This window comes from Alligator sinensis, unplaced genomic scaffold, assembly GCF_000455745.1.
Source record: "Alligator sinensis unplaced genomic scaffold, ASM45574v1 scaffold560_1, whole genome shotgun sequence".
Lineage (NCBI taxonomy): Eukaryota > Metazoa > Chordata > Crocodylia > Alligatoridae > Alligator > Alligator sinensis.
The window spans coordinates 6,687,856-6,711,380 of NW_005841837.1; the positions used below are offsets into that span (position 1 = coordinate 6,687,856).

Sequence of the window (23,525 nt, forward strand, 5' to 3'; positions counted from 1 at the left end):
TGCTTCCATCCTAAAATCAGATGCTTGAAACAGGGGTCCAGGGAGCTGAAGTTTTGTGCACACAGCTATTTCAGAGGCTGTGCTCATGACCATTTGGCTAGTGACAAAGGACTTGTCTGCATAGGGAAATTGATTGGAACAGCTACTGCAGAATAAGATGTTCCAAAACAACTGTTCTGGAATAGCATCTTTTATCGGCATTCTGATTCCAGAACAAGACTGCTTCTTTCTGATTTTATCTGCTTAAGCCAAATAGTAAAATGGTGTTCTTGTTCTGGAATAAAAATGTCTCCCAGGGAACTCTTCGGCAATAGGTTTTCAGATTCATTGTCCCATGTAGGCATAAATGGCCACTGCACAGGATGAGAAGGGCAGCCTGACTTGCTATAAATCTGGATAAGATACCTCCCTGCCTACCTTTCCCTTTAAACTCTTCAGGACAAGAACCATCTCTCTTATTTCTTACTGTATTGAAGTACTATGCCTAAAACAATGGGGCCCTGAGCAAAAATCATTCATATTAATACTAGCTCCTCCTCCTTCCAGGGATCTGAAGCATGCATATGCCTAAAATTCCAGTAGCATAGAGGAAGTGATTATGGTGGCAGCCGGTGCTGAAAACAGGATATGTTCAAGGCATGTCTCGTAAGACAAAACTTGCAATATTTATTGCAAAACCAGACCAGCACCTTTTTTCTAGACTTTGGGGACTTTCTTGCCCACTTCTGAGGGAAAGTTCTGGTCATTATTCACATACAAACTATTTGTTTTCTTTTTGCAGAACAGAGTGAAATGACTGCATGGTTTATTTTAGAACCAAGAAGTAGCTTTTGTGATTATCCTGCAAAAATCTCACTTCCCAGTTTCCATGTGAGTGAACCACCTTGGAGGCGAAAAGCACACCTTTCTTCCAGGCATTCACATGAATCTTAGAACTGGCAGTATGATTTAGTAATAATATGAGTGTTTTTCCCTTGGAACCTGCTTAGGGCAATAAGGGATGAGGAGTTGGGAAGTAGATGGGGAACACAGCTAGAGCTTTGGTACCACCCCTCTATGTCCTAAGTCAGCAAGAATGAACCACTCTGGAGGATTGTTATCTGCTGTTAGCCACGTGCACTAGCAGAACACTTTATTCTGGCATCAAGGTAGGAGCCAAAGAGAGAACTGCAAGTCATAGGGCACATCTATACGAGATGCTAACTACACAGTAGTCTAATACTGCACAGTAGTGCATCACAGCATGGCCAGTGCTAATATACTACTGAGCAGTATTATTAGGCTACTGTGCAGTAACATCACTAAAAAGGTGTTTGCTGGTGCTACTGAACAGTAATTCTGGTTATTGTGCATTTATTTAGTACTTGATTATACAAGTACTAAATTAAATGCACAGTAACCACTGTGCTTTAATGAACATGTAGAAGTGCCCGTAGTGTAGTGTAGTGCCTGGCCTGCTCTTGCGTTTGCATAGCTGTAGATGGGGCTGCCTAGGTAACAATCTAATGCAAATAATCTAGTTTAACTACTGACTGCTGACCGTGGGCAACTGGTGCCTCCTGACTCTGAGGAGTCCCCCTGCCAGCCAAGCGCCGCCAAAAAAAACAGAAGTGCCGCCGGTGCTTCTTGGGGGGGGGCACCAGCTAGTGCTCCCCACTCTCCGGCCAGCTAGGGCCAATTTCAGGGGGGGCATGTGTCCTACGCATTGCCTATGTCACTGACTTTCCTTTATTTAACCAGTTTGATACTGCGTTTCAACTTCCTCTTCAAATTCCGGAAAACAAAGCACAATTCTTCTCTGTTTACCTCTTTTCAATGGTCTCTCCTGGGAAACAGCCAAAGAAGATTAAGCAAAGGTTCTCCTATGTTGCCATGAGTCAGCCTGGCTACTTGTTGGCCCAAGCAGGGCATCAGCCATGTTCTATGTCAGCAGAGCAACCATTTTCCATGCTGATAGAAGTGGAAGGTGACAGAACTGTTTGACACCTAGAAGGTCTACCAGGTCTGCCAGGTAACATGCTGCTGCATCGGGCATTTCATTTTAGAAGTTTAAAATGAACAATGAATGTATTTTTTTTCTAGAGAGATCAGCTCCCACCTGGGCAACCACATGTGGTGGTCAGGCTTTTCCAAATATGTGCAGTTGCCAGCAAACCTCCCTGCAAACCTCCCTTTATAAATCTGTGGTGTATCAACACCTTGAATACTGTGCGCCATTTTGGTCCTCCCCTCCCCCAACCTCAGAAGGGGTACAGAAGAACTAGAAACTGTACTAGAAACTAGAAAAGGGCAACAAAGGTGATTAGGCATATGGAGGGGCTTCCATATGAGGAGAGACTAAATAGGCTTGGATTTTTCAGCTTAGAAAAAGAGGTACTTGGAGTGGGTGTGATAAAGGTTTACAAAATACTGAATGGCACAGAGAAAGTAAATCGAAACATTTGCTATCTCCCAGAATACTAGAACTAAGGGACATAACATGAGACTATTAGATAGTAATTCAGTGGGATTTAACTGCTTGCCTGGCTTCCTTTAAATCACTACCCCAAAAATGCTGTCCAATTGCCAAGTTCTTGTAAATCTAGCAAAGCACAACAACTAATTCCTTGGAACGACAAGTGACAAAACAGGAACAGGAGTGACTGGGAGGTTAATAACCAAGATACTAAAGGAAGACACTGAGCAGATGCTCAAAGACATCCAAGGAGCCATTCAACACTTCCTAGTAAAACTGTGCTTGGAGACATGCACAGACAAGGGCCAGAAAGATAGCTGTGCAGTTACCTGGGTCCTCTTTAGGTAGCTTGTGCTTCCTGGTTAGGTAATTGGACAGCTTGGTACAGGCCAGGAGGAGATAGACCAGAAGGTCCCTGAGTTTCATGGGGCTATGGATGCAGTGTTTATAAATTAAAAGGTGTGAAGGAAAGTGCAGTCAGAACCTCAAAAGGAGGTTCTTGAGGAGGTCAGATAGGGCATGCAGGTGCAGGGTCCCTCTTTGCTGCAGAAGATGCAGATGTTGGGGGAGTATGTGACCTGTGCCCTGCATATTCTGGGGCTGAGGACTCTGTGCAGGAGCTGCCCAACTATAACCCCAGTTACCCCTGGGGCTAAGGTGGAGGACAAGCTAGTCGACCAAGGCTCCCTGTCCTGCCATTTGGTATCTGGGTGGACACAAAGGCATGGTAGTGAATGGTGTACAACACAGGTATTTACAGGAAACAATGAGGCACCATCTGGAAACAGACAGGTTTGATGTCCTCTGATGGTACAGGGAGAGTGCCTGGGGGCGATGTAGGGGGAGGGGGAAGTGATGAGGCCAGAGGGCTGGGGGTTATGGGCAGGTAGAGGCTGCACTCTCATAGGCTGTTCAATATATACAAGGGATGTTGGTGGTAGGGCAGCGTTGACTGACTAGGGTATGCAGTAGGGAGCACCCAGGTAGATAGCTCCATGTGCTGGGCAAGTTCAGAGGAATCTGGTCACCCCTCACCTGACAAAGACTAGGAGGTCTCCAATATGAGTGGTCTTGGCCAGGTCCAGTGTGTGAGTTGGGATTCTGGGCTAGATGGACCTATGATCTGACCCAATAAATAGCAATCCTTATTTTCTCATGTAGGCTTTCATGAAAATCTCCGCCCCTCCCCAACTCATCTCCAGCTTGTTGGAATTTAAGATAGGAGATGCTATACCAAATCAAATGGTTTGTTTAGGGTCAAACTGGTTGGATTCTGCTGCTTTAGAGCAGTGGTTCTAAACCTTTTTTTGTACCAGGACCCATTTGTAAACATGGATGACCAGTCCTGACCCACAGGGGCCCTGCCAGTGCCCCTCACTCCTGACTCACAGCTCCCTGACCCTGCTGATGCCCCTCACTCCGAAGCCACAGACCCCAAGTCCTGTCGGTGCCCCTCACTCCCGACCCACAGTCCCCTGCCCCCTAGGCCATGGTGGTGCCCCTCATACCCAACCCACAGCCCCCTGCTCTCCTCAGCCCTGCTGGAGGGGATCCCTGTGTGGCTCGGGCTGGAGCACAGTGGCTGCAGTGGCTCCGGATCATGTGGGCAGCAGTGAAGGGAGTCCAGCCATGGCATGGGCTGGAAGGAGGAGGAGGGGAGGCCTGTGGCACCCCACCTACCCTGGACCGCCCTGCCCCTTCCCCCACTGGATGGGCAGGTGCCTTCCCTCCACCCCCCTCACCCCTGCCCTGACACAGCCTCACCACACCTACCCTGGACCGAGGCTCCTGTTCTGTGCTAGGTAGCCTGGTCACAGCCCCATCCACCCTACAAGCAGCATGTCCTGGCCACCCAACCCCTGCGAGTATGGGCACCAGCCCTGGTGCTTACCCTGGACCGAGGCTCCTGTTCTGTGCTAGGTAGCCTGGTCACAGCCCCATCCACCCTACAAGCAGCATGTCCTGGCCACCCAACCCCTGCGAGTATGGGCACCAGCCCTGGTGCTGCCTCCACCCCCCTCACCCCTGCCCTGACACAGCCTTGGCGCCGGGTCATCTTTCTGCAGTGCCAGCAGGCACCCCCCCCACACACACACACACACCCACACCCATAGAGTCCCCAAGCCCTGAACCTCCAACCCCCACTCCCCATACACTTACCTGCATCCAACTGCAGGGGCTGCTCCCATAACCCTGCCTGGCTGCATGCCAGCCACAAGCGTGTGCAGCCAGATGCACATGTGCCCGCTGCTTCCAACTGCCCCAAGCAGCTCTTTGCAGGCTGGAATGCTGCCAGCCTGCAAGGGGAACCCTATGCTTTCCTGTGTTTTTCTGGGACTTGCTCACAACCCTCACAACCCTTTCAAATATTCTCGTGACCCACAGGTTGAGAAACACTGCTTTAGAGCAGGGGTAGCCAACCTGTAGCATGCATGCCACAAGTGGTATGGACAGCCTGTGTGTGTGGTACACAACAGACTGGGGAGGAGATGGGGAGCAAAAAGCAAAGCAGCAGATCAGACAGGGAGCAAGCACAGGGCAGGGAGCAGAAAGCAGAGCAGATTAGGCAGGGAAAGGCGATTGGAGTGGCACTTGGAGAGGGTGCAGCACTTAATATGTGGCATGTCTGCCAAAAAGGTTGGCCCTCATTATTTTAGTGGAAGAGGAAACCTGTACAATACAACTGGTGTGGAGTTATATATTAGCTCAATAAAGAATTCAGAGACTCCTCAATTTTTCCAGTTTTATTAAATTCTAGCAGAGTATGCAGGCTCTAATACAATTTTGGGGGTTAATTCAGCGGGATTTAACTGCTTGCCTGGCTTGCTTGAAATCACCACCCCAAAAATACTATCTAGTTGCCAAGCTCTTCTAAATCTAGCAAAGCAGGTTAGCCATTAGGGTTTCTAGTCCCTCATCCTGCAATTGCATCTTTTGTGAGCTTGCCTAGTGCTGGAGGCTAAGTGTACTGAGGTTCTGCCCACATTAGATGCATTTTTAGGATCAGGGCACTTGTCACATTTGCCAGCTACTTGTGTAGGCACAAACTCAAAGTCACAGCTTATTGATAATTAATGGTGAGTGCCTGAAGTAAGGACCTATAGCCACAACTGCTGCACTTTAATTTTATCAGTAAACATTTACTTAGCAAGTGCCCTTCAATCCTAAAGTTCCACGTATAGTTTATGTAAAGGAGCACTCGCTCCAGACACACAGTCAGTTGTAGGTTGGATTTCTAAGCTTAGTGACTTGGCCTAGTGCACTCATGCAAGGTACAATTGAATAGTATTAATCTAGATTGCAGCCTTACATTACAAGCCAGTTTCAGAAAGCCTGGACTGTGCCCTCTACCCCACTTGTCCTCCATTGTGTGACCACGTAAAGGCTTTCCTGAATCTCACGTCTTCTCCACTTACAGGAATGCAGGGATTTGTTCCAGTTACTTCTCCTTGGAAACAAATTAGTAAAGTGGAGCTTGGAGTAGTAGCACCATAAGCCTGCCTAGTGAGGCACCAATACAGGAAAGAATATGCTGCCTCTTGAAGATGAAATGGTCTGTGTATTTCTTCCCCCTCCCTTTCCAAACACAAGCGCAGTCCTGAGAGAAAATTCCAGTGGGGTAACGTAGAAGCCCCTTAATTGTGTCACTGGGGAGCTGATGGATATGCATAGTGAATTTGATATGTATGCAAATAAAATTCCTCTGGAAGGACGCAGCATCATTTGGCTGATGGCCTTATAAAAGCAAAAGAGCTGGAAACAACTTTACATTAAAGCTGTGCTTATAACGACATATGAATAGCTGATAAGCTGAAATTGGGATAGTGCTCCATAGATAGCACTCTCTGTAAGAGTAGTTTCAAGTGGAAACTTATATCTTTTCAATAAAATATGTAGCATGGCACAAGATATATTGTTTAGAAAAGAAGTGTAAAATATAATCGTGTCACGGAGAATTACTTTTTTGGAGAGTACACCCACAATCCATTTCAACTATATAAGTAAAATCTTAAGCAGGAATAAAGAACCAATTGGCAAAATTTCTGAAAAACCTGGGTAATACCAAAATATGAAGCATCTTGAAAACAAGCACAGGGCTTGGATGGAAAAGACCTAAACTTGGGACTGGATTTAAACTCCAAACCTGACAGAATACAAACACTGTGAGCTTCAAAAAAAAATGGATCTAGATTTCCAACTTTGAGGTCTCCACATGTTCTGTCTGTTATAAAGGTGATGGAACCAGGACAGTCAGATCAGGACTACACAGGACTTTAGGTCACTTTCATGCTCCTCGAGATGGTCAGGCTATTTCTTTGCATAAATTAGAGCAGCTGGCTGCAGTTACCTCCAAAAAGCTGTTCTGGCAATGGGGATTGCTGGGACTTAGCATCATCTTTTGTCTGCGCTGACAGTGGTGAATTGTACAGGAGGGGATGCTCTAGTAGTGGTTGCATATCGCCTAAGCAGTCCTCTAAACTGAAGGAGCACCCTGGAGTAGTCCTTGTTTTTAGGGGCACACTGCTATTGCCTTTCTGGCTTTGTTTTTTGAGCTGCTCTGGGTGACCTGGGTTCTGCCTTGAATTTGCCATTTGAAGTTGTGGTTTGGGACCGTGCTTCTACGTTAGAACTGTTGTCATCATAGAAGGCATCCTTTACAGAGCTGCGTTACAATTTTTGAGTGCTACATAGAGTAACACAAGCAAGTTCCAATCAAAATCTCTTGACACTCATGACTTGAATCTCACTACCTTTCCTCCTCTGCCTAACTGGGAAACAGACTCCCTGCTTCCAACTTCCATCTGGCAGCATCCCAGTCCCACAAGCAGAAGAGTATTTTCCTTCTTCACCTGTGTGTTTGTCTGTGACCTCCAGTAACTCTTACTTTCCATGCTGCATGAACTGAAAACCCAGTTAAGTAGATGGACAAAACACAACTTTCTAAAAGAGCAGAGATATGATAGAGAATTGTATCTCCACAATCTCATTCCCCAAATCAGATACACCAAGCACAGGGATTGGGAAACAGCACCCTGAGGGTTGGGTCACATGTGTATAGAGGGAAGGGTCTCAGGGCACATCTACACATGTGTTTTTACATGCATTAGCCTGTTTTAATGCACATGAAAGCACCACAAAAAGTACACTTTCACTTTCATGTCTGTAGCACCACATATCACACATTCAGCTGTTCTCCACACTGCAAGGTAGCAGTGTGCGCGGTGGGGAGGGTTGACCCCAGGATAGCCACGCTCAAAACTCTGTAGCAATAGGAAGTAATTGACTGAAAGAGAAGGATGGAGTAGAGAGAGTAATACTTGTTAGAATCAGGAATTTCATCAGTGGTGAAGAGTCCGATAGATAGCCAGTTAGAGGGATGGAAAGCATAAAGAAGAGTCAAACTAGAAATTATAAAAGGAAAATTATACCAAGTGGAGAACTCAATTTAATAGCTAAGTGTTCTAATTTTGTGTAATCTACTTATACTGAGGCTGGTAGGTGTCAGTTAGTGGCTACCTAGAGAAGGGAGTTGAGAGTTTGTTTACATATATTTAAGAAAGAATCATAAAAGTTCCACTTTTTAATTTGAATATTGTAATGAATACTCTTAATCACAAGTTGGGTAAACTGCTCGGTCAAAATATGCTGATTTTATTGCTGCCATCCCTATAATATAGCCCAGAGAAGAACAAAGTTAGGTGAGGGGAGTCAGGTTGCTTTTACATAGACCTGAACAGAGGCATTCATTTTTCCTGTGCCTTGGTACCCCATCTGTGAAATGAAGATAATGCTGCCTTCTAGCCACTCTTGATCTGTTTGGGAAGCTCTTTGAGACCAGGTGTGCATATACAGTGGGTCTCTAATCTCAATCAGAGCCCCAAATCTTAGTTATGCATAATATCAGTAATAGTTCTAATACCCCTTGTGCTCTGAGGAAGCTCTCCAAGTACTTTGTCTGATGAAGTTACTCCAGTAAACTCCATGACTCAGGGAGGCTCTTTCATAAGTCACCCAGTAAATGTTTTACTGTGTCTTAGCCAGGGAGTGACCAAACATGATCCTTTTTTTTTCCATTGCTTCCTCACTCACAGGTGTCCAAGTTGAGGGCGGGGGGGGGAGAGGCTCTTACCGAAGTCCACCCACCTGTCTTTGGTCTAGCTGCTTGCCTCAGTTTTCTTTATTCAGTCAGTCTCTAGTGGTTATTACCTTATCCAGAAGGTTTCCTCTCTCTCTCTCTCTCTCTCTCTGCTTTCTCTACTAAAACAGTCTTATCACTTTGGCCAGCTAGCTGAAGCCTGCCACGATATCTTGATGGAACATTCTGCACGCTCATGCTCTCGCCTGCCACAACTTGTCATTAAGGGAGACAAGAAACACCTGGACATGTGGCTTCTGATATTGTTGATCTTGGCATCTGCCTTAGTGTAATGAGGGCTCCACCAACCCCTACACCCTCGCCCGTTCCACGGGGTATTAATTTACAGTCTGCATAGTCAGCCTCAGAGCTGGCTAGACACTTAACGTCTCTGGCTCTGACAAATCAATTGCTACCTTGATCCTGGTTATCCTCCACCAGGCTTGGAGCAAACAAGGACCTGACCTGTATTTTACCAGTTTTTCTGACCTATTGTCTGGATAGTTGCACCTCACTATCCTGCTGTATCTGGGAGGGATAAAGAAAAAAAGAAAAAATCCAAACTTTGACTTCTTCCTGCCCTTATAGTCCAGTCTCTACGGTACCTCTTCTTAGACCTGCTATTAGGGTCTTTCCGGGCTGCCATGCAGCAGTTTCAGGTTACCTGAGAGCTGCTTGTTTGGGTTTTCTTCTCTGTCAGCTCCCTCAACAGAGATGTCTCTGAAAACCCTTCCTGATCACTCCGTGTGTGCCTTCAGTTGTCCCTGCCACCCCTCTGGCTGAGTCAGGAACTTCCAGTTCTGGGCGTGTCTCTCTTGTGTGCTCCGGGTCCCTTTTTATATTGGAACTCATGTTTCCTCTGCCTCCACTCTGAAGACACAGGGAGAAGAAAGATCCCTGCAAGGCTCTTTGCAGCCTCAGGGCTGGGGCGGCTGCTTGCAAATCTGGTGAGTTAATCTTTCCCCCACGGTGGCTCTTCTCTTTCCTTATAGCAGGGCACATGGCTCTTTGTGAACTCTAGGGGTTAATGGTCCTATCAGATTGATAGTTCTGGAAGCATCCTCTATGTTACCAGTGGCTTTGGGATGATTTTAAATGTTTCTCTCTTTCCTTACAGGTTTGGATATATCAGCTGGGCCTGGCTTGCACTGTGCCATCTGTCTTCCTCTCTACGGCAGGTGCTGATAGAATGAACACACTGAGGCGTGAGCACAAAAGAGCTGAACCCCACATCTAGTAGTCATGCTCCAGAAAAGACTGTGGTACTTTCGCAGGTGGTGCCGTTGTTCTAACCCCCTTGTCCAGCTCCTCACATTGACTGTGGTGACATTTGGTGTGCTGGCTCCTTTGGCTTGTCATCGGCTGATCCATTCCTATTTCTTTTTACGACGCTGGCACCTGAACCCCGTGAGCCAGGAATTCCTGAAGCAGAACCAGGAGGAGGGTCAAGCTGCCCTCCATTACTTTGAGGCCCTGCAGGCTCCAAATTCCTCAGAGATTTCAGGTGCCGAGCCCCTCAGGCCACGCCTGCTGGTCACCATCATCACTGTGCAGAGACGGAATGAATACCATTACGTCCTGCAAGTGGCATCCCACTTCCACCGCCTCCTCCAGAAGTGCGGGTCTGGCTGCCAGAACTACCGGATCTTCCTCTGTAATGTGGATATGGACCCCAGCAGCCACCAGGATGTCCAGCTGCTGAGCAACTTCTTCACCACAGTCAACCGCTACAGAAATGGGGAGGACCCTGAGGCCTCAGTAAACCAATTTGAAAAGGAGAAGCGGGACTATGCCTTCTGCCTGGAGCAGTCATTGCTGGCCTACAAACCAGAATATGTCCTTCTGGTGGAAGATGATGCTGTTCCAGAGGAGGATATATTCCCTGTCCTGCAGCACCTCCTGCTGGTACGACTCCCAAAGCCACACCTCAGAGATGCTCTCTACTTGAAACTTTACCACCCTGAGAGACTTCAGCACTACATCAACCCAGAGCCCATGAGGATCCTGGAGTGGTTTGGGATGGGCATGCTTCTCGGTCCCCTGCTGAGCTCCATGTACTCCTGGGCATTTGGCCGCCCAGCTGTTAGCTGGCTCATTATCTTCTTTTTTTTCTTGTACACTATGGCATTGGCTGAGTTGGTGGGGCGCCACTATCTGCTAGAGCTGCGCCGGCTATCTCCTGCCCTCTACAACCTAGTGCCTGTCACTGAGTGCTGCACGCCAGCCATGCTGTTCTCTGCCCCATCTGCCCATCGTGCCTTACGCTACCTGAAGGAACTGTACTGCCACCAGGGCTTTGCCAAGGACATTGCTCTCTACTCCCTGCTGCGCCCCCAGGGTGAGAGGGCCTATGTAGTGGAGCCAAACTTGGTCAGACACGTGGGGATGTTTTCCAGCCTTAGGCTAAATAACAACCCAAAGCTGCTGTGACCCACTGAAAAATGCCTTTAAGGCTGCAGCCCACACAAAGCCTTGTTATTTGCCAGAGATACTATATGTGATGCTGGCTTTTGTGCCAGTTACAAGAGTACTCACAACTACCTGTGCCTCCTTCTGGAAGGAAAGTATTTTCTTTTTTAAGAAAGTTTACTTAAATATAAACAAATCTATTTAAACTTTTCAATGGTTACCTTAGAATTGAGAGGAAGGAAGGGAAAGGCTCTCAGGGAAAGCGTGGATAGTTTTGCTCCTCTCTAGGACCTCATCCAGCCCATTAAAACACCACACCCTCCTCATTCATACCTCCAAAGGTGGTGTGAATGTCTGCTTCACACATGAGAGAGAGCAGATTCTCCACATAGGCCTTTATCCTTCAACTGGAGGAGCCCAGGGGAGCTTGGTCATTAATTTAAGTGGGGGAAAACCCATAAAACTGGGCTTTGATGTGCTGCCACCTGTTTTCCTTTGGCATGGATTTTACATGCTGGTCCAGTTTGCTTCAGTGGGAGGCTCCAGCATGATCATGCTTTGATGCCTCATTCCATGGCAAGAGAAGTAAAGGAAAGATGCAGCAGGGCATCACTGCACCATTATTTAGTCTCATGGTGCAGTTAGATATAGGTAACAGCCGCAGCTGAGAGATCCAGGAACAGCTGGGTGCAGTCATAAGAGCAAACTTCCACAATGCATCACATTTAAAGGGCCAAAATTGAATTGACTTGTTAATTTGCTGTAATATGCTGATCCACCCAATGGTGAGGGGGTGGATGGTTGCCAGAAGCCAGCTGCTTTCTAGCAGAGCTGTGCATTATATATTCAATTAAGAACAAAAAACACACTAGAATTAGGATCCTGGAGATTGGTTAGTAATCCAGACTGGTTACAGAGGATTTTGCACTAGCCTACCGCAAAGTCCACAAAAATTAATGGTGTCTTTTTATTGGACTTCATTGGACTTTACATCAGGGCTGTATGAGTAAACTTGGGTCCAGCTATGGATGGAATTTGGCTGAACTGTAGTATCATCTTGAAATTATGTGCAAAACCTCAATTTTCCTGATTTCCTCAGTGGGACATATTTTGGAGGGAGGAAGCAGAGAGGAATTCCAATGTAAGTTCTTTTTCTACTTTGTTTGAACCTGAAGCTTATAAACAAAAGAGACCGGGCATGAGCCAATATGGAATGAAACCAAGGAAAAACTGTACAGCTCCAGTTGCCAGCCCATGATGCTTATTTGATCTGTAATGTATAAGGATAACACAACTGGTCAGAGGAGGTCACTGTGGGTCCTGGCAGATGTTACATGTATGGTGCAACTAATGTGCTAATCACACCATAAATGAAAGCATGTCACACGTTCAGCCAGTTTATGATACCACAAAATGACAAACCAGCCACAAAGATGTTTTACGTGCAGATTGTCAGCAAGGGGACCAGAACAGCTGGAATTGGATTTGGGCTGTCCAGGGAGTTCTGCAAATGCCAGGTAGGCGGACTGACTCACCACACCTGGCACTAGCAGAGCCACGTGCCTGGCAGACTAATTCAGAGCTACACTGTGTGGCTTTCAACTGGCCACTGCACCTAGAGCCAGGGATTGGGATACTAGGTTCCACATGTGCCAGCAAATTTAAAGAGCACCATTGACTGCATCAGCACCACATGATTGGGATCCAATCCCTGATCACCACAATTGCATGTCCTGCAGTGCACAGGTGGCATGGCTAGATGCACAATTGTTGGGATCTGGGATCAGATTCCAGTGTACTATTAAACTAATTTCAGTCAGGGGCCTAGAACATGGAGCAATGCCAGCTCAGGCAAACATGCTTTTCAATAGAGGATGTATCAGAAACAAAGCAAACAAAAACAATATAAATACCATGTGAAAGTCCCAAAGATCCCATACAGTGATCATGCAGCCTCTACCCAGATGGATGGTAAAATCCTGTGTAACTCTGGAATTTGGATGTCATTGTAAGTATGTTTCACTAAGTGCCTGGATGTGCAGATAGTCAGACATATGACTATCTATGCTGCCTCAAGTCTTGAATATTTCATAAGTGGGGTGGTCTTGAATATTTCATAAGTGGGGTATTTTCTTCCTTGTACTGTATAAATCCAGAACACACTATTGTACTTTGAGGGTTTAATTCATGCTTGCACTTGCAAAGAAAACCCCACAGGGTATAAAAGTGCCAGATAATAAAAAGGAACCAAATGCCAATGCATAATTAATAAGTGTTATGTTGTAAGAAGCCACTGTTCATTTCACCACTGTGTTACTTTTTCTTCATTTCCGTTATGGGTGCAATGCAAGGCCAAATGAACGTTAGTTCAAACTCCTTAAACATGAAACAAAAATAAAAAGCCAAAGCTTGGCTGGATTGAAACATTTGGGGGCAGAGGAAGAACTGAAGAATTGGTCCGCTGTATTTTCCTTAATCCAATATGACTTTGAATTTATGATGTTACCCCCAGTACTTAGATTCTATACATGGAAAATGTATAAATGTGTTATAATTTCCCATGTCTAGAATCTAATTATTAGAGGGTCATTTTATTTTCATATCTCCCCCCCCTGCCCCCAGCCACTTGTCCTCCCTTGTCAATTCATATCTCCCACCCCTGCCCCCAGCCACTTGTCCTCCCTTGTCACCCCTTTGCTGGTGCTGCCTACCCAATTCACCCAAACTCTTGCCAGGTAGCAACAGTAGTGGCAGCTCCAGGTCAGAGCCAGAGCTGCATTAGCTCTCCAGCTGCTGAGCAGCCCACCCTCCCTCACCATGCTTTTTTCCCTCTGCACAACACGCTCTGTCAGGCTCCCAACCCCTGCACTGCATGATCTCCTCTGTGTCCCCTCCATACCATGTGCTGTCCGGACAACCCCCTGTGTGTCCCCTCCCTGCCCCATGCTCAGTTCTCATCTTATACCACAAGGTCTCTTCCCCGTGCTCGGTCCCCCCTGCACCATGCAGACTTCCCCAGGTGAGGGCTGGAGTCAGAAGAGCTGGAGCCACAGCAGTGCTAGCCCTGGCTGGTACTTGAATGCAAGACAGTTTCTTTACCCCCTTGTTGAATGAAGAAAAAAAAACCATTTTGGATACAAGTAAATAGGGTTTTATCTTGATATTCAAAAATTGACTGCAAACTAAGCTGACATTTTCCAAGTGATGCCTTGAGTCTAAAGAGGTTGAGAACCACTGGTCTAGGAGCTTATAGCTATTCGTTGTCAGTGAAAAATAAAGGAAAAAAATGCATGAGGAGGTAAGGAAAACAGAATCAAAAGGCACAGGGAATGAAAGCAAAGGTTTCATAAATCAAAGCAAAAAAGCAAAAGTTTAATAAATCAATCTTTTTTATAGAAAGTTTGCTCCCCCTAAAAGGTTATATTTTATGTATATAAAAAACTCTGTATCCAGACACATTACCAATGCACTGTCCAGTTCCGACACTCCTAATGGCAATATGATGACATTGTCCTCCCCTCCTTCAAAAGTATTGAAAGTCTGTGTCCTTCCTCCAAAATATGGAAGCGTGGAGACCAATGGTTCTCAACCTTTTTAGTCTTGGGGTACCCTTTGGAAAATGTTTTTTGACTACAGAAAAATAAGAGTGATTTTTCTGTTGCAAAGAACTCACAAAGACCACACATGGCAACATTCGTATTTGAAATCTCTGGGTTTATCTTGTGAATCATGTTTGCACACAGTACAACAGTGTGTGGCAACCTACACTACAAAGGATCTCAAGGCACCCCAGGGAGTTGTGGCACTCTAGTTGAGAATCACTGATGTATGGGGCTTAATTGGACAGTCTACAAGATTGACTTATACTCTGCTCAGATAGTTATAATTCAGTTGTATATAATTTATACAACCTGAAAGCAGCCCTTTAAAAAACTATTTGTGTTTCTATTTCCTTTAAACTTTAAAGTTAACTATTTGTGTTAACTATTTCCGCCCCTGCCAGGCAGACCTGGCTGCCATCTAGAGTCAGTTTCTCACCCCCACCCGCTTCTTAGGCAGCTGAAGCAGTGATAGTGCTCTGGACAGGGAGTAGAGGGGCAGGGCCAACCCTACTCCCTGAAGCAGACAGCCCAGCCCAGGGCTGCAAAGCATCTTGGGATGCTGGGGGACTGTGAGTTAACTTGAACCAGGAAAGGGTCTGGGACATAGGTTCCATAAACCGGCTTGACCCAAATCAGTTAAGTCTGATACTACATTGAACCAGGTTTGTCTCAAACCACTTTTGGCCATTTTGAAAGCGGTTTATGTGCACTGAACTTTTGTTCTGTTACAGGTTTAAACCAGTTTCTGATCATGTAAGCTGATTTGTGCGCAACTTCTGTCTCTAGCCAAAAGGTGATGAGGTTTGCAATGTATGATGGGGGGGGACTTTCCTGCGGCCTGGTCTTATGTTGGCCTCCCACCTGTCACTATGGGGCGTGACTTTGCAATTCCTACAAACAGATGGTAAATTCAAGAGACGGCCCATTACATGCCCCAGTGCTAGGGGCACTATTTGCAGCTCCGTTCCTCCCCTACACCATAGCCCATGCCTCGCAGATGGCATCCGGATTAGTATTGCTCCCTGGTCTGAGACTGGAGCAAACCCAATCCAAAGTTGGACTCCACTCACCCACGCATTCATACTACCTCCCCTCTCACTGGGGCCTCTAGCATACCGCCCATTATTTGGGCACACTCCCTCACCCTTGCTCCTCCTTGAGCAGCCCCCTTTGGGCCATCAGGCTTTGCTACTCACATACTGGTCTTGCCACACAGTCCTTCAGTTCCTGCAAGTTCCCCTACTCTACGTGGGTTAGCCTTGTGCCAAACCCTGGACTAGTTCTGCCCAAGGTCCTCACCGGGAACAACTTCTCATGGGGCTGGCCCTTGCACTTACCTTCAGGCTTACTCCCATTCAGCCCTATTCAGCACACCCCTAGAACTGTCCTTCAGGTGTACTCACACTTCAGCCCTACTCAGCCCCCTCACACGCCCCCTTCAAGCCTATTACTTCAAGCCTCCCAACACTCTACATACTACCCTCTCTGGGGTCTCTAGGATCTGCATCCCTGCTGGGCTCAGGCACCTACACATGGGCATACCTGGCCCCCACTACTCTCCTAGCTGCCTCCAAAAGCCACCCAAAGATCAGGGCTGGGGTTAAGGCACCCCTCCTCACCTTTCATCAGGGAGGTAACTGGCCTGGCATTTTCTGGGGACTCCCACACCACCAGGGGCCCCACCAGGCCACACATCTCCAACAGGGTGTAGTTTTAGGTCATACCCAGGACCAGGAGCCTCTAAACCATCCCCATAAGCTCCTGCCCTTACCTCCAAGGTTGTTCCTACTGTAGCTCAGCTAGGCAATATTTCTGCCTTGCTCACCAGCAATGGGCTGCTCAGTTTATATAGGCAGGCAGTGTTTTAAAATGGCTGCTGCAATCAAGCACCTGCTGGCTGCTTGATTCAACCCTTAAAGGGGCAGTGCCCTGCCACACAATGGTTGCTACTTCCTGCATAAGGCTGGACCTGTCTCCTGCACCCATGAACTTTATGCTTGCAGTTGATAGCTACAGTGTACATCTACACATGCACTTTACTGCGGAGCTGATTAATTAGCTCTACAGTAAAGCATCACTATCTACACATGCACCCTTATTAAGGTGCAGTAAATTAATTAACTCCACCATAGGATAGTACTGTCAGGGACACGTACTATCCTACAGCAGAGTAGTTACACTGAAATTACACTTATAGGCAGTGGCTGGGGCTAGCTACCATTCTGAACCAGAGGAGTAATCATTTCTTTCAGCACCAGAGGCAGAGGTGGAGGTGCAATTAGGCAGAGGTGGAGGAAAGGAAAGGAGAGGGGTGTAACCTGCCCAGCTTTCCTCACTTGAGTGCCAGATGTTACTGCTGTGGTTGCTGTTGCAGCAACATGGGCTTGAGCTATTGCCGCTGGGGAATAGCACAACAGCATGGGCTCCGCAGGGGACATTCCTACTGCCCCATTCCCTCTCCCTCTGCCCCAGGCACAGGCTGCCCCTCCTATGAAAAAAAATCTCCTGGGGGTGATGTCATTCCACCCCCTCTCCTCCCCTCCCCTCTTCTCTCTCCCAGATATACTACTGACCATTGGACTGTGCCTGCCTGGCTCCTATAGACGGATGGAGCAGGACTGCTCCTTCTCTGATAAAGACTGCTGGGGAGAGGGGGTCAAACTGGCACCACTTCTAAGTCAGCACCTGGGGGTGGTGCCCCTTTTGCCCTTCCCCCTGACCCAGTTACATTACTGCTCTAGTGCAGACCATGTTCCCTTAGATCCTACAAGCAATTTTATCTCGTGGCTCAGAGCAACATCCTTCAGTAAGTAGATAAACCTAATTACAGATGTAATGTCTGCCCACTTTAATCACTGAAAGGGTTGAATAAGCCACAGCTCTAAGGCAATGATTGTCAACCAGAGTACCATGGCAGCCTGGGATACCTTGAGACCTTTTCAAGAGTGCTGAAGACTGCCAAACTATGCTGGAATTACTAGGTGTGGAAATGTGATTCACCAGAGAAGCCTAGAGATTTCAAATAGGGATCCACAGTGTTTAAAACATTCTGACCAAAGAAATAATAGAAAATGAGTGTTGGAAGGGACCTTAGGAGGTCATCTAGTCCAACCCCTTGCTCAAAGCAGGACCATCACCAACTAGATCATCTCACCCAAGGCTTTGTCTAGCTGGGCCTTAAAAACCCCCAAGGATGGAGATTCCACCGCCTCTCTAGGTAACCTGTTCCAGTGCTTTACTCCCCTCCCAGTGAGAAAGTTTTTCCTAATATCTAAACTAAACTTCCCTTACTGCAACTTGAAACCATTGATCCTTGTTCAATTATCTGCCACCACTGAGAACACTCTAGCTGCATCCTCTTTGGAACCACCCTGCAGGTAGTTGAAGGCTGCTATTAAAGCCCCCCTCAGTCTTCTCTTCTCCAGACTAAACAAGCCGAGTTCCCTCAGCCTCTCCTCATCAGTAGGGATCTCTAGAATTCATGCTGGAAGTGCTCAGCACAGCACAGTGGCTTCTTTAATCCTGGAGTTTCCCCTGCATGCCCCTCCCTCCCCCCCAATTGGCAGAGGGGCCCCATTGCTCACCACTCACTGCCTGCACCTGATGACCAGGAGGTGAAAACTGCATTTTTAAATATGATGCAATTTTCACCTCCAGGCCATCAGGTGTGGGTGGCAAGCAATGGGGCCCCACTGCCAGTTAATGGTGGGGAATGTGCACAGGTGAAACTCCAAGATTAAAGCCGCTGTTCCATGCACTTCTGGCATGAATTCTGGAGATCCCTACTCATATCTCATGTGCCTCAGCCCCCTAGCCATTTTGTTGCCTTTCTCCAATTTGACCACATATTTTCTGTAGTGGGGGGAGGGGCAGGGAGGGGGAGCAAAACTGGATGCAGTACTCCAGGTGCGGCCTCACCAGTACCAAGTAGAGGGGAATAATAATTTACCCCAGTCTTCTGGCAAAGTTCCTACTAATGCAGCCCAGTATGCTATTAGCCTTTTTTGCAACAAGAGCACACTGTTGCATGGGATTGTTCCTTCCTAAGTGCAGGACTTCGCACTTCTCCTTATTGAACCTCGTGAGATTTCTTTTGGTCCAATCCTCCAATTTATCCATGTCTCCTAGCCCAACCGTCGAGTGTATCTACTATTCCCCCCCACCCCTTTGTGTGTCATATGCTAACTTGCTGAGGGCACAGTCTATGCCATCTTCCAGGTCATTGATGAAAATATTGGACAAAACCATATCCCCAGGACTGACCCCTGGGGCATTCCACTTGATACCGGCTGCCAACTAGACATCAACTCATTGACCATTACCATCTCAGCCTGATGATCCAGCCAGTTTTCTATCCACCTTACAGTCCATTCATCCAACCCACTGGCAATGTATATGGGGTACATACGGGTGCATGTGCACCCTCTGAGAATGGCGGTGCACCCCCTGAGAGAAGCAGTGCCCACACTGCCGGCAGCACCTGTGGGTGCTTGCCACTTACCACCCCCCTCTTGCCACCAACACTGCTGGTGGCGTCTGCAGGCGGTTGCCAATTGCCAATGGCTGGCGCCAACACTGCCAGTAGCATCTGTGGGTGGTCACCAACCACCAGTCAGCCCTCGCCTCCCCTCCCCCTGCCCCTGCCACCACTGTGGCCACCTGCGGGAGCTTCCCGCTCAGCCCGCCTCCGCCACCGGCACCGCTGCGGCTGCCTGCAGGAGCTCCTCACTTGCCGCCACCACACCCTTGCCGCTGCCACCACCACTGCCTACAGGCAGTCACCATGCCCCACCCGCCTCATGATCCAACCCATACTTTCTTAGCTTGCTTGCGAGAATGTTTTGGGACTTTATCAAAAGCCTTGCTAAAAACAAGGTATATCATCCACTGAGGCAGTCATCTCATCATTGAAGGCAACCAGGTTGGTCAGGCATGACTTGCCCCTGGTGAATCCATGCTGATTATTCCTAATCACCTTCTCCTCCAAGTGCTTACAAATGGATTCCTGAAAGACCAGCTCCATGATTTTTTTTCCCCAGAAACTGAGGTGAAGCTGACGAGTCTATAGCTCCCTGGACCCTCCTCCTTCCCTTTCTTAGAGGTGAGCACTATATTTTCCCTTTTCCAATCATCCAGGACCTCTCCTGATTGCCATGAGTTTTCAAAGATGATAACAAGCAACTTTACAGTCACATCAGCCAATTTCCTCAGCACGCCATCTGGGCCCATGAATTTGTACTCATCCAGCTTTCTAAATATCCCGTAAACTGTTCTTTTGCCTCTGTTGGCTGCTCATCTCCTCCAAAGTTTTGAAGCCTGTAAGGGCAGCTCTTTTGAACTGATGATCAAGTACCCACATCTAGACTTGAACTCACAAATAGCGAGTTTTGGTAGTTCAGCACCTTGGACCCTAGCCCACAGAGTAGGCAGCTCCTATTATCCTGAGTCTCTGCTCTCTGGCTGAGTTTTCTCTAACTTGCATTTTTTTGTTTTCTCTCCATATTTCTTTTCTCTCTCTCAGAATTTTCTTATTGTGCATTTTCTCTCTCCATTAGCCATTCACGTTGTATTCAGGCTGATTCAATCATTTACCTCTGTGGTGTTTTTGTAGTGGGTTATCCATTTCTGTCTCCCTCTGCTTTTCTTCGTTCTTCTTTTTAAACGTTCTCAGATCTCTGGGGATGGTCCAAGGGAACAAGAAGCTAAAAGAACTGATTCCCTGCTAAAAGAACTCACTATGGTCAATAAGGGCAGGATCCAGAACCTACTGAAATCAAGAGATTCTCAAATGATATGTGCCAGTTGGCATTAAGATCAAACCATTAGCAAGATACATGGATCTAACCCTTATTTTGGGAACCCCCTTTTGGACAATCAGAATCAGTAATTCTCCCTTAGTGCAGCTTAGTGGTATAGCAACAGTCACAACTATGGAAAAGAATGTTTTGGAGAAAGGACCATGGCATTTCTATCACTTAGAATTAGGTGATACAATTATAAAAGAGGCCTGAAACTGGTTCACACAACAGCTTCTATCACTGCTATCACCTCTGAGGTATTTCTGATGTTTTCTAGTGTAGATAAGGCCTAGCACCAGCATTCCTGGATCAGTCCCTGAAGGGAAAAGTGGCTCTCAGAAGTAAACTGAGAGTTGTAGGAATGAGCCTACTCTGGAGAGTAAAGGGACCATTTGGCTGAGGTGTACATGCACTGTATGTATTACATATATACTCTTTGTTTTAAAAATACATAATTTGGAGGGGGTGGGGGGGAGGGTCATTTAAAAAATGCTTGGAAAGAGAAATTGAAGTGCTGAGTTGACCGGATGTCCTCTAGTGTGTGAGCACTTCCGAACCAGATATGGACTTTGTCTTTCCAACAATCCTGAAAGAAGAGTAAATATCTTGCTCACGTCACAGATGGAGAAATGAGACAGAAAGACATTAAATGACTTGCCAAAGGTCACACACAGTCTGTAACAGAACTGAGAGTGGCCTCTTGAGTCCCCATCCAGTGCTCTGCTTACTCATCCTCCTTTGACTTTTACATGTGTGACTGAATGCAAGGGCATAGAGGAAACATTTGTGAAGCTGTATTCAGAAAGATGGTGTACAGATGAATGTGAGAAGGGTAAAACTGGACAGCCATGTTATGTCCCCATGCCTAAATTTCCTTATAGGGGGATACAGATACTGACCTCCTTTGAAAAGAATGTACCACAAAAGAGCCAGGTATTATTTTATACAGGACTGGGAAGAAGGGTCTGATGGCATGTGTCTGAATTTGTGATTCAAGGGACTCTTGAGTGGAGTGTCAGGTTCTGTACATGAGCAAAGGGGTCCAGTGGCTGTGAGTGTGTGTAGAGGCAGGGTCATCAGTCTGCCCTTGGTCTGCTCAGAGAAGAGTGTACCATGGATAGATGGCTCTGCCTATTGGTTTTCCCATGATGTAGGGCGATCTGTGAGCCACAAGGCCTCCATCCTCCCCTACTGACTAAACTCCCGCTGCCTGTTATGAAGCCTTATCTTAATGGAGTTAAAGGCTGGTCTCTTTGAAATGGTGAGGGGTTACAAGGAGCAGTGGGAAAACAGGCCGCTTTGATAAACAATGCCACTGATTAGGTAGGGGTGAGTAAGCTGGACTTTGAGAAGATTGAGCAAGATGCAGGGTACAGGGCACAGAAAACAACACAGAACAGCCTGCACAGGGGAGAGAGACTCCACCCCATAGTCCCCATTAGATTACACTTTAACCCACCCAAGCAGGGAGCACGCTCTCAGCACACCGAGGCCTGTGCTTTGTGCATGTGCACACAATCCCTCTTTCCACCAGTCAGAATTTTTTTCAGATCCACTCCAATCACTTTGTGGGCCTGATCAAGTCTACAGAGGCCATCAAGGATGACACCACCTCTAGAGCTCAAGGCAAGGTGCAGGATTTTACACTGCCAGTGGGCTTTTTAGTCTCACCATCATGCCCATTTCTGATATGGTACTAGACCATGAAATATTGTGAGGCTACTTCAACCAATTCTTTCCTCTCCCTCACCAAAGTCCATCATTGTTTCCTTTTTTACCAGCAGGATATTTACTTCTGAATGTATTTGTATCAGTGATTCTCAACCTAGTTGAAAAGGCACATGGATAGCTGTCATGAGATCCTTTGAAGAGTGCTACAGAAGCGTAAGGCGATGAGTCAGATGTGAGAAGCTAAGCAGATAAGTGCAGGCTCACGTTTGTCCCTGCCTGGCCGGTCCTCCACAACCCCCTTCCTGGCCCCTCTGCAAGGAAATGAGCACTGTAATATATTAATCTATTTTTGAAATTGGGTGCTACTCATTTCACAAAAGTTATGAAGGGATGCCTCTAGTCCAAAAAGGTTATGAGCCTCTCATTTAACCCACTATTTAATAATAGCACTAATAAGCTAGGCTGGTGATCCAGGCTGACCTAGACAGCCTGAGGATAGGCTGGTGATCCAGGTCGACCTAGACAGACTCAGATAATGGGCAGATGAAAACTTGATGGCGCTCAACACTACTTCAGTGGCCCTATGATGAGAGGCTGAGAGCCATGGGACTCTTCAGCCTGGAAAAGCAAAGGCTCGGGTGGACCTGGTGGCTGCCTATAAGTATATAAGGGGTGTGCATCAGGATCTGGGGGAACCCCAAGGGACAACAAGGTCAAAGGGTCACAAACTCCTCCAAGACCATTTCAGGGTGGACATAAGGAAAAACTTCTTTACTGTCCGAGCCCCCAAGGCATAGAAAAGACTCTCTCCAGAGGTGGTGCAAACACCTACTCTGGACTCTTTTAAGAAACATTTGGACATCTACCTTGCTGGGATCCTTTGACCCTAGCTGATGTCCTGCCCCTGGGGCAGGGGACGGACTCGATGATTTTCTGAGGTCCCTTCCAGCCCTAATGTCTATGAAATCAATATCAAGGCCCTATAGAAACATATACAAACACAAATCCTTAAACTGAAGGATTAAATAATCCTAAATATCTGTTTGTTGTCAGTAGGCCAGGACAGCCTGTTTAAATCACCGACACCACATAACAGAGATGTCTGGTAGGGCTGTGTGAAGCTTCAGTAGCCTATTCAATTCGGAGGAGATTTGGCCCGATTCGGGGACCTAATCTCCAAATCTGAATTGAATCTCCAATTCTGAATTGAATTAAAAGCTCCAAATCGATTCAAAGCATCCGAATCGATTCAGAAAAGCTTTGGAAAAGATTTGGTCGCTTTGGCCATAAACAGGCAGCTGATAAGTCTGTTGGGGTTGGGGGAGGGAGGAGGCAAGGAACGTGAGGGAGGGAGGGATTGGGGCTGGCGCTTGGACAAGCTGCCCAGCTGAGGCAGGGGGGGGCGGGATGTGGGCATGGCAGCGCTCCGAGGGGGGGGGCTGCCCCGCCGGCCC

General features: G+C 47.1%; 1 protein-coding gene across 5 annotated transcripts in view; it reads left to right on the top strand.

Annotated features, from left to right (window-relative positions):
* TMEM246 (transmembrane protein 246) overlaps positions 1 to 13,564 on the top strand; it is a 19,550-nt gene extending 5,986 nt beyond the window's left edge. For 2 of the 5 annotated variants that reach the window (XM_014519642.2, XM_025202887.1), the window contains one exon: positions 9,709 to 13,564. In XM_014519642.2, coding sequence (XP_014375128.1) covers positions 9,834 to 11,021 — 1,188 coding nt within the window. In that variant the 5' untranslated portion in view covers positions 9,709 to 9,833 and the 3' untranslated portion in view covers positions 11,022 to 13,564. Of the gene's footprint in view, positions 1 to 1,740; positions 2,012 to 5,873; positions 6,009 to 8,604; positions 9,539 to 9,708 lie in introns of those variants that run through there. The other 3 variants (XM_025202898.1, XM_006015475.3, XM_006015476.3) reach the window with 3 other exon arrangements.
* Positions 13,565 to 23,525: the final 9,961 nt, after the last annotated feature.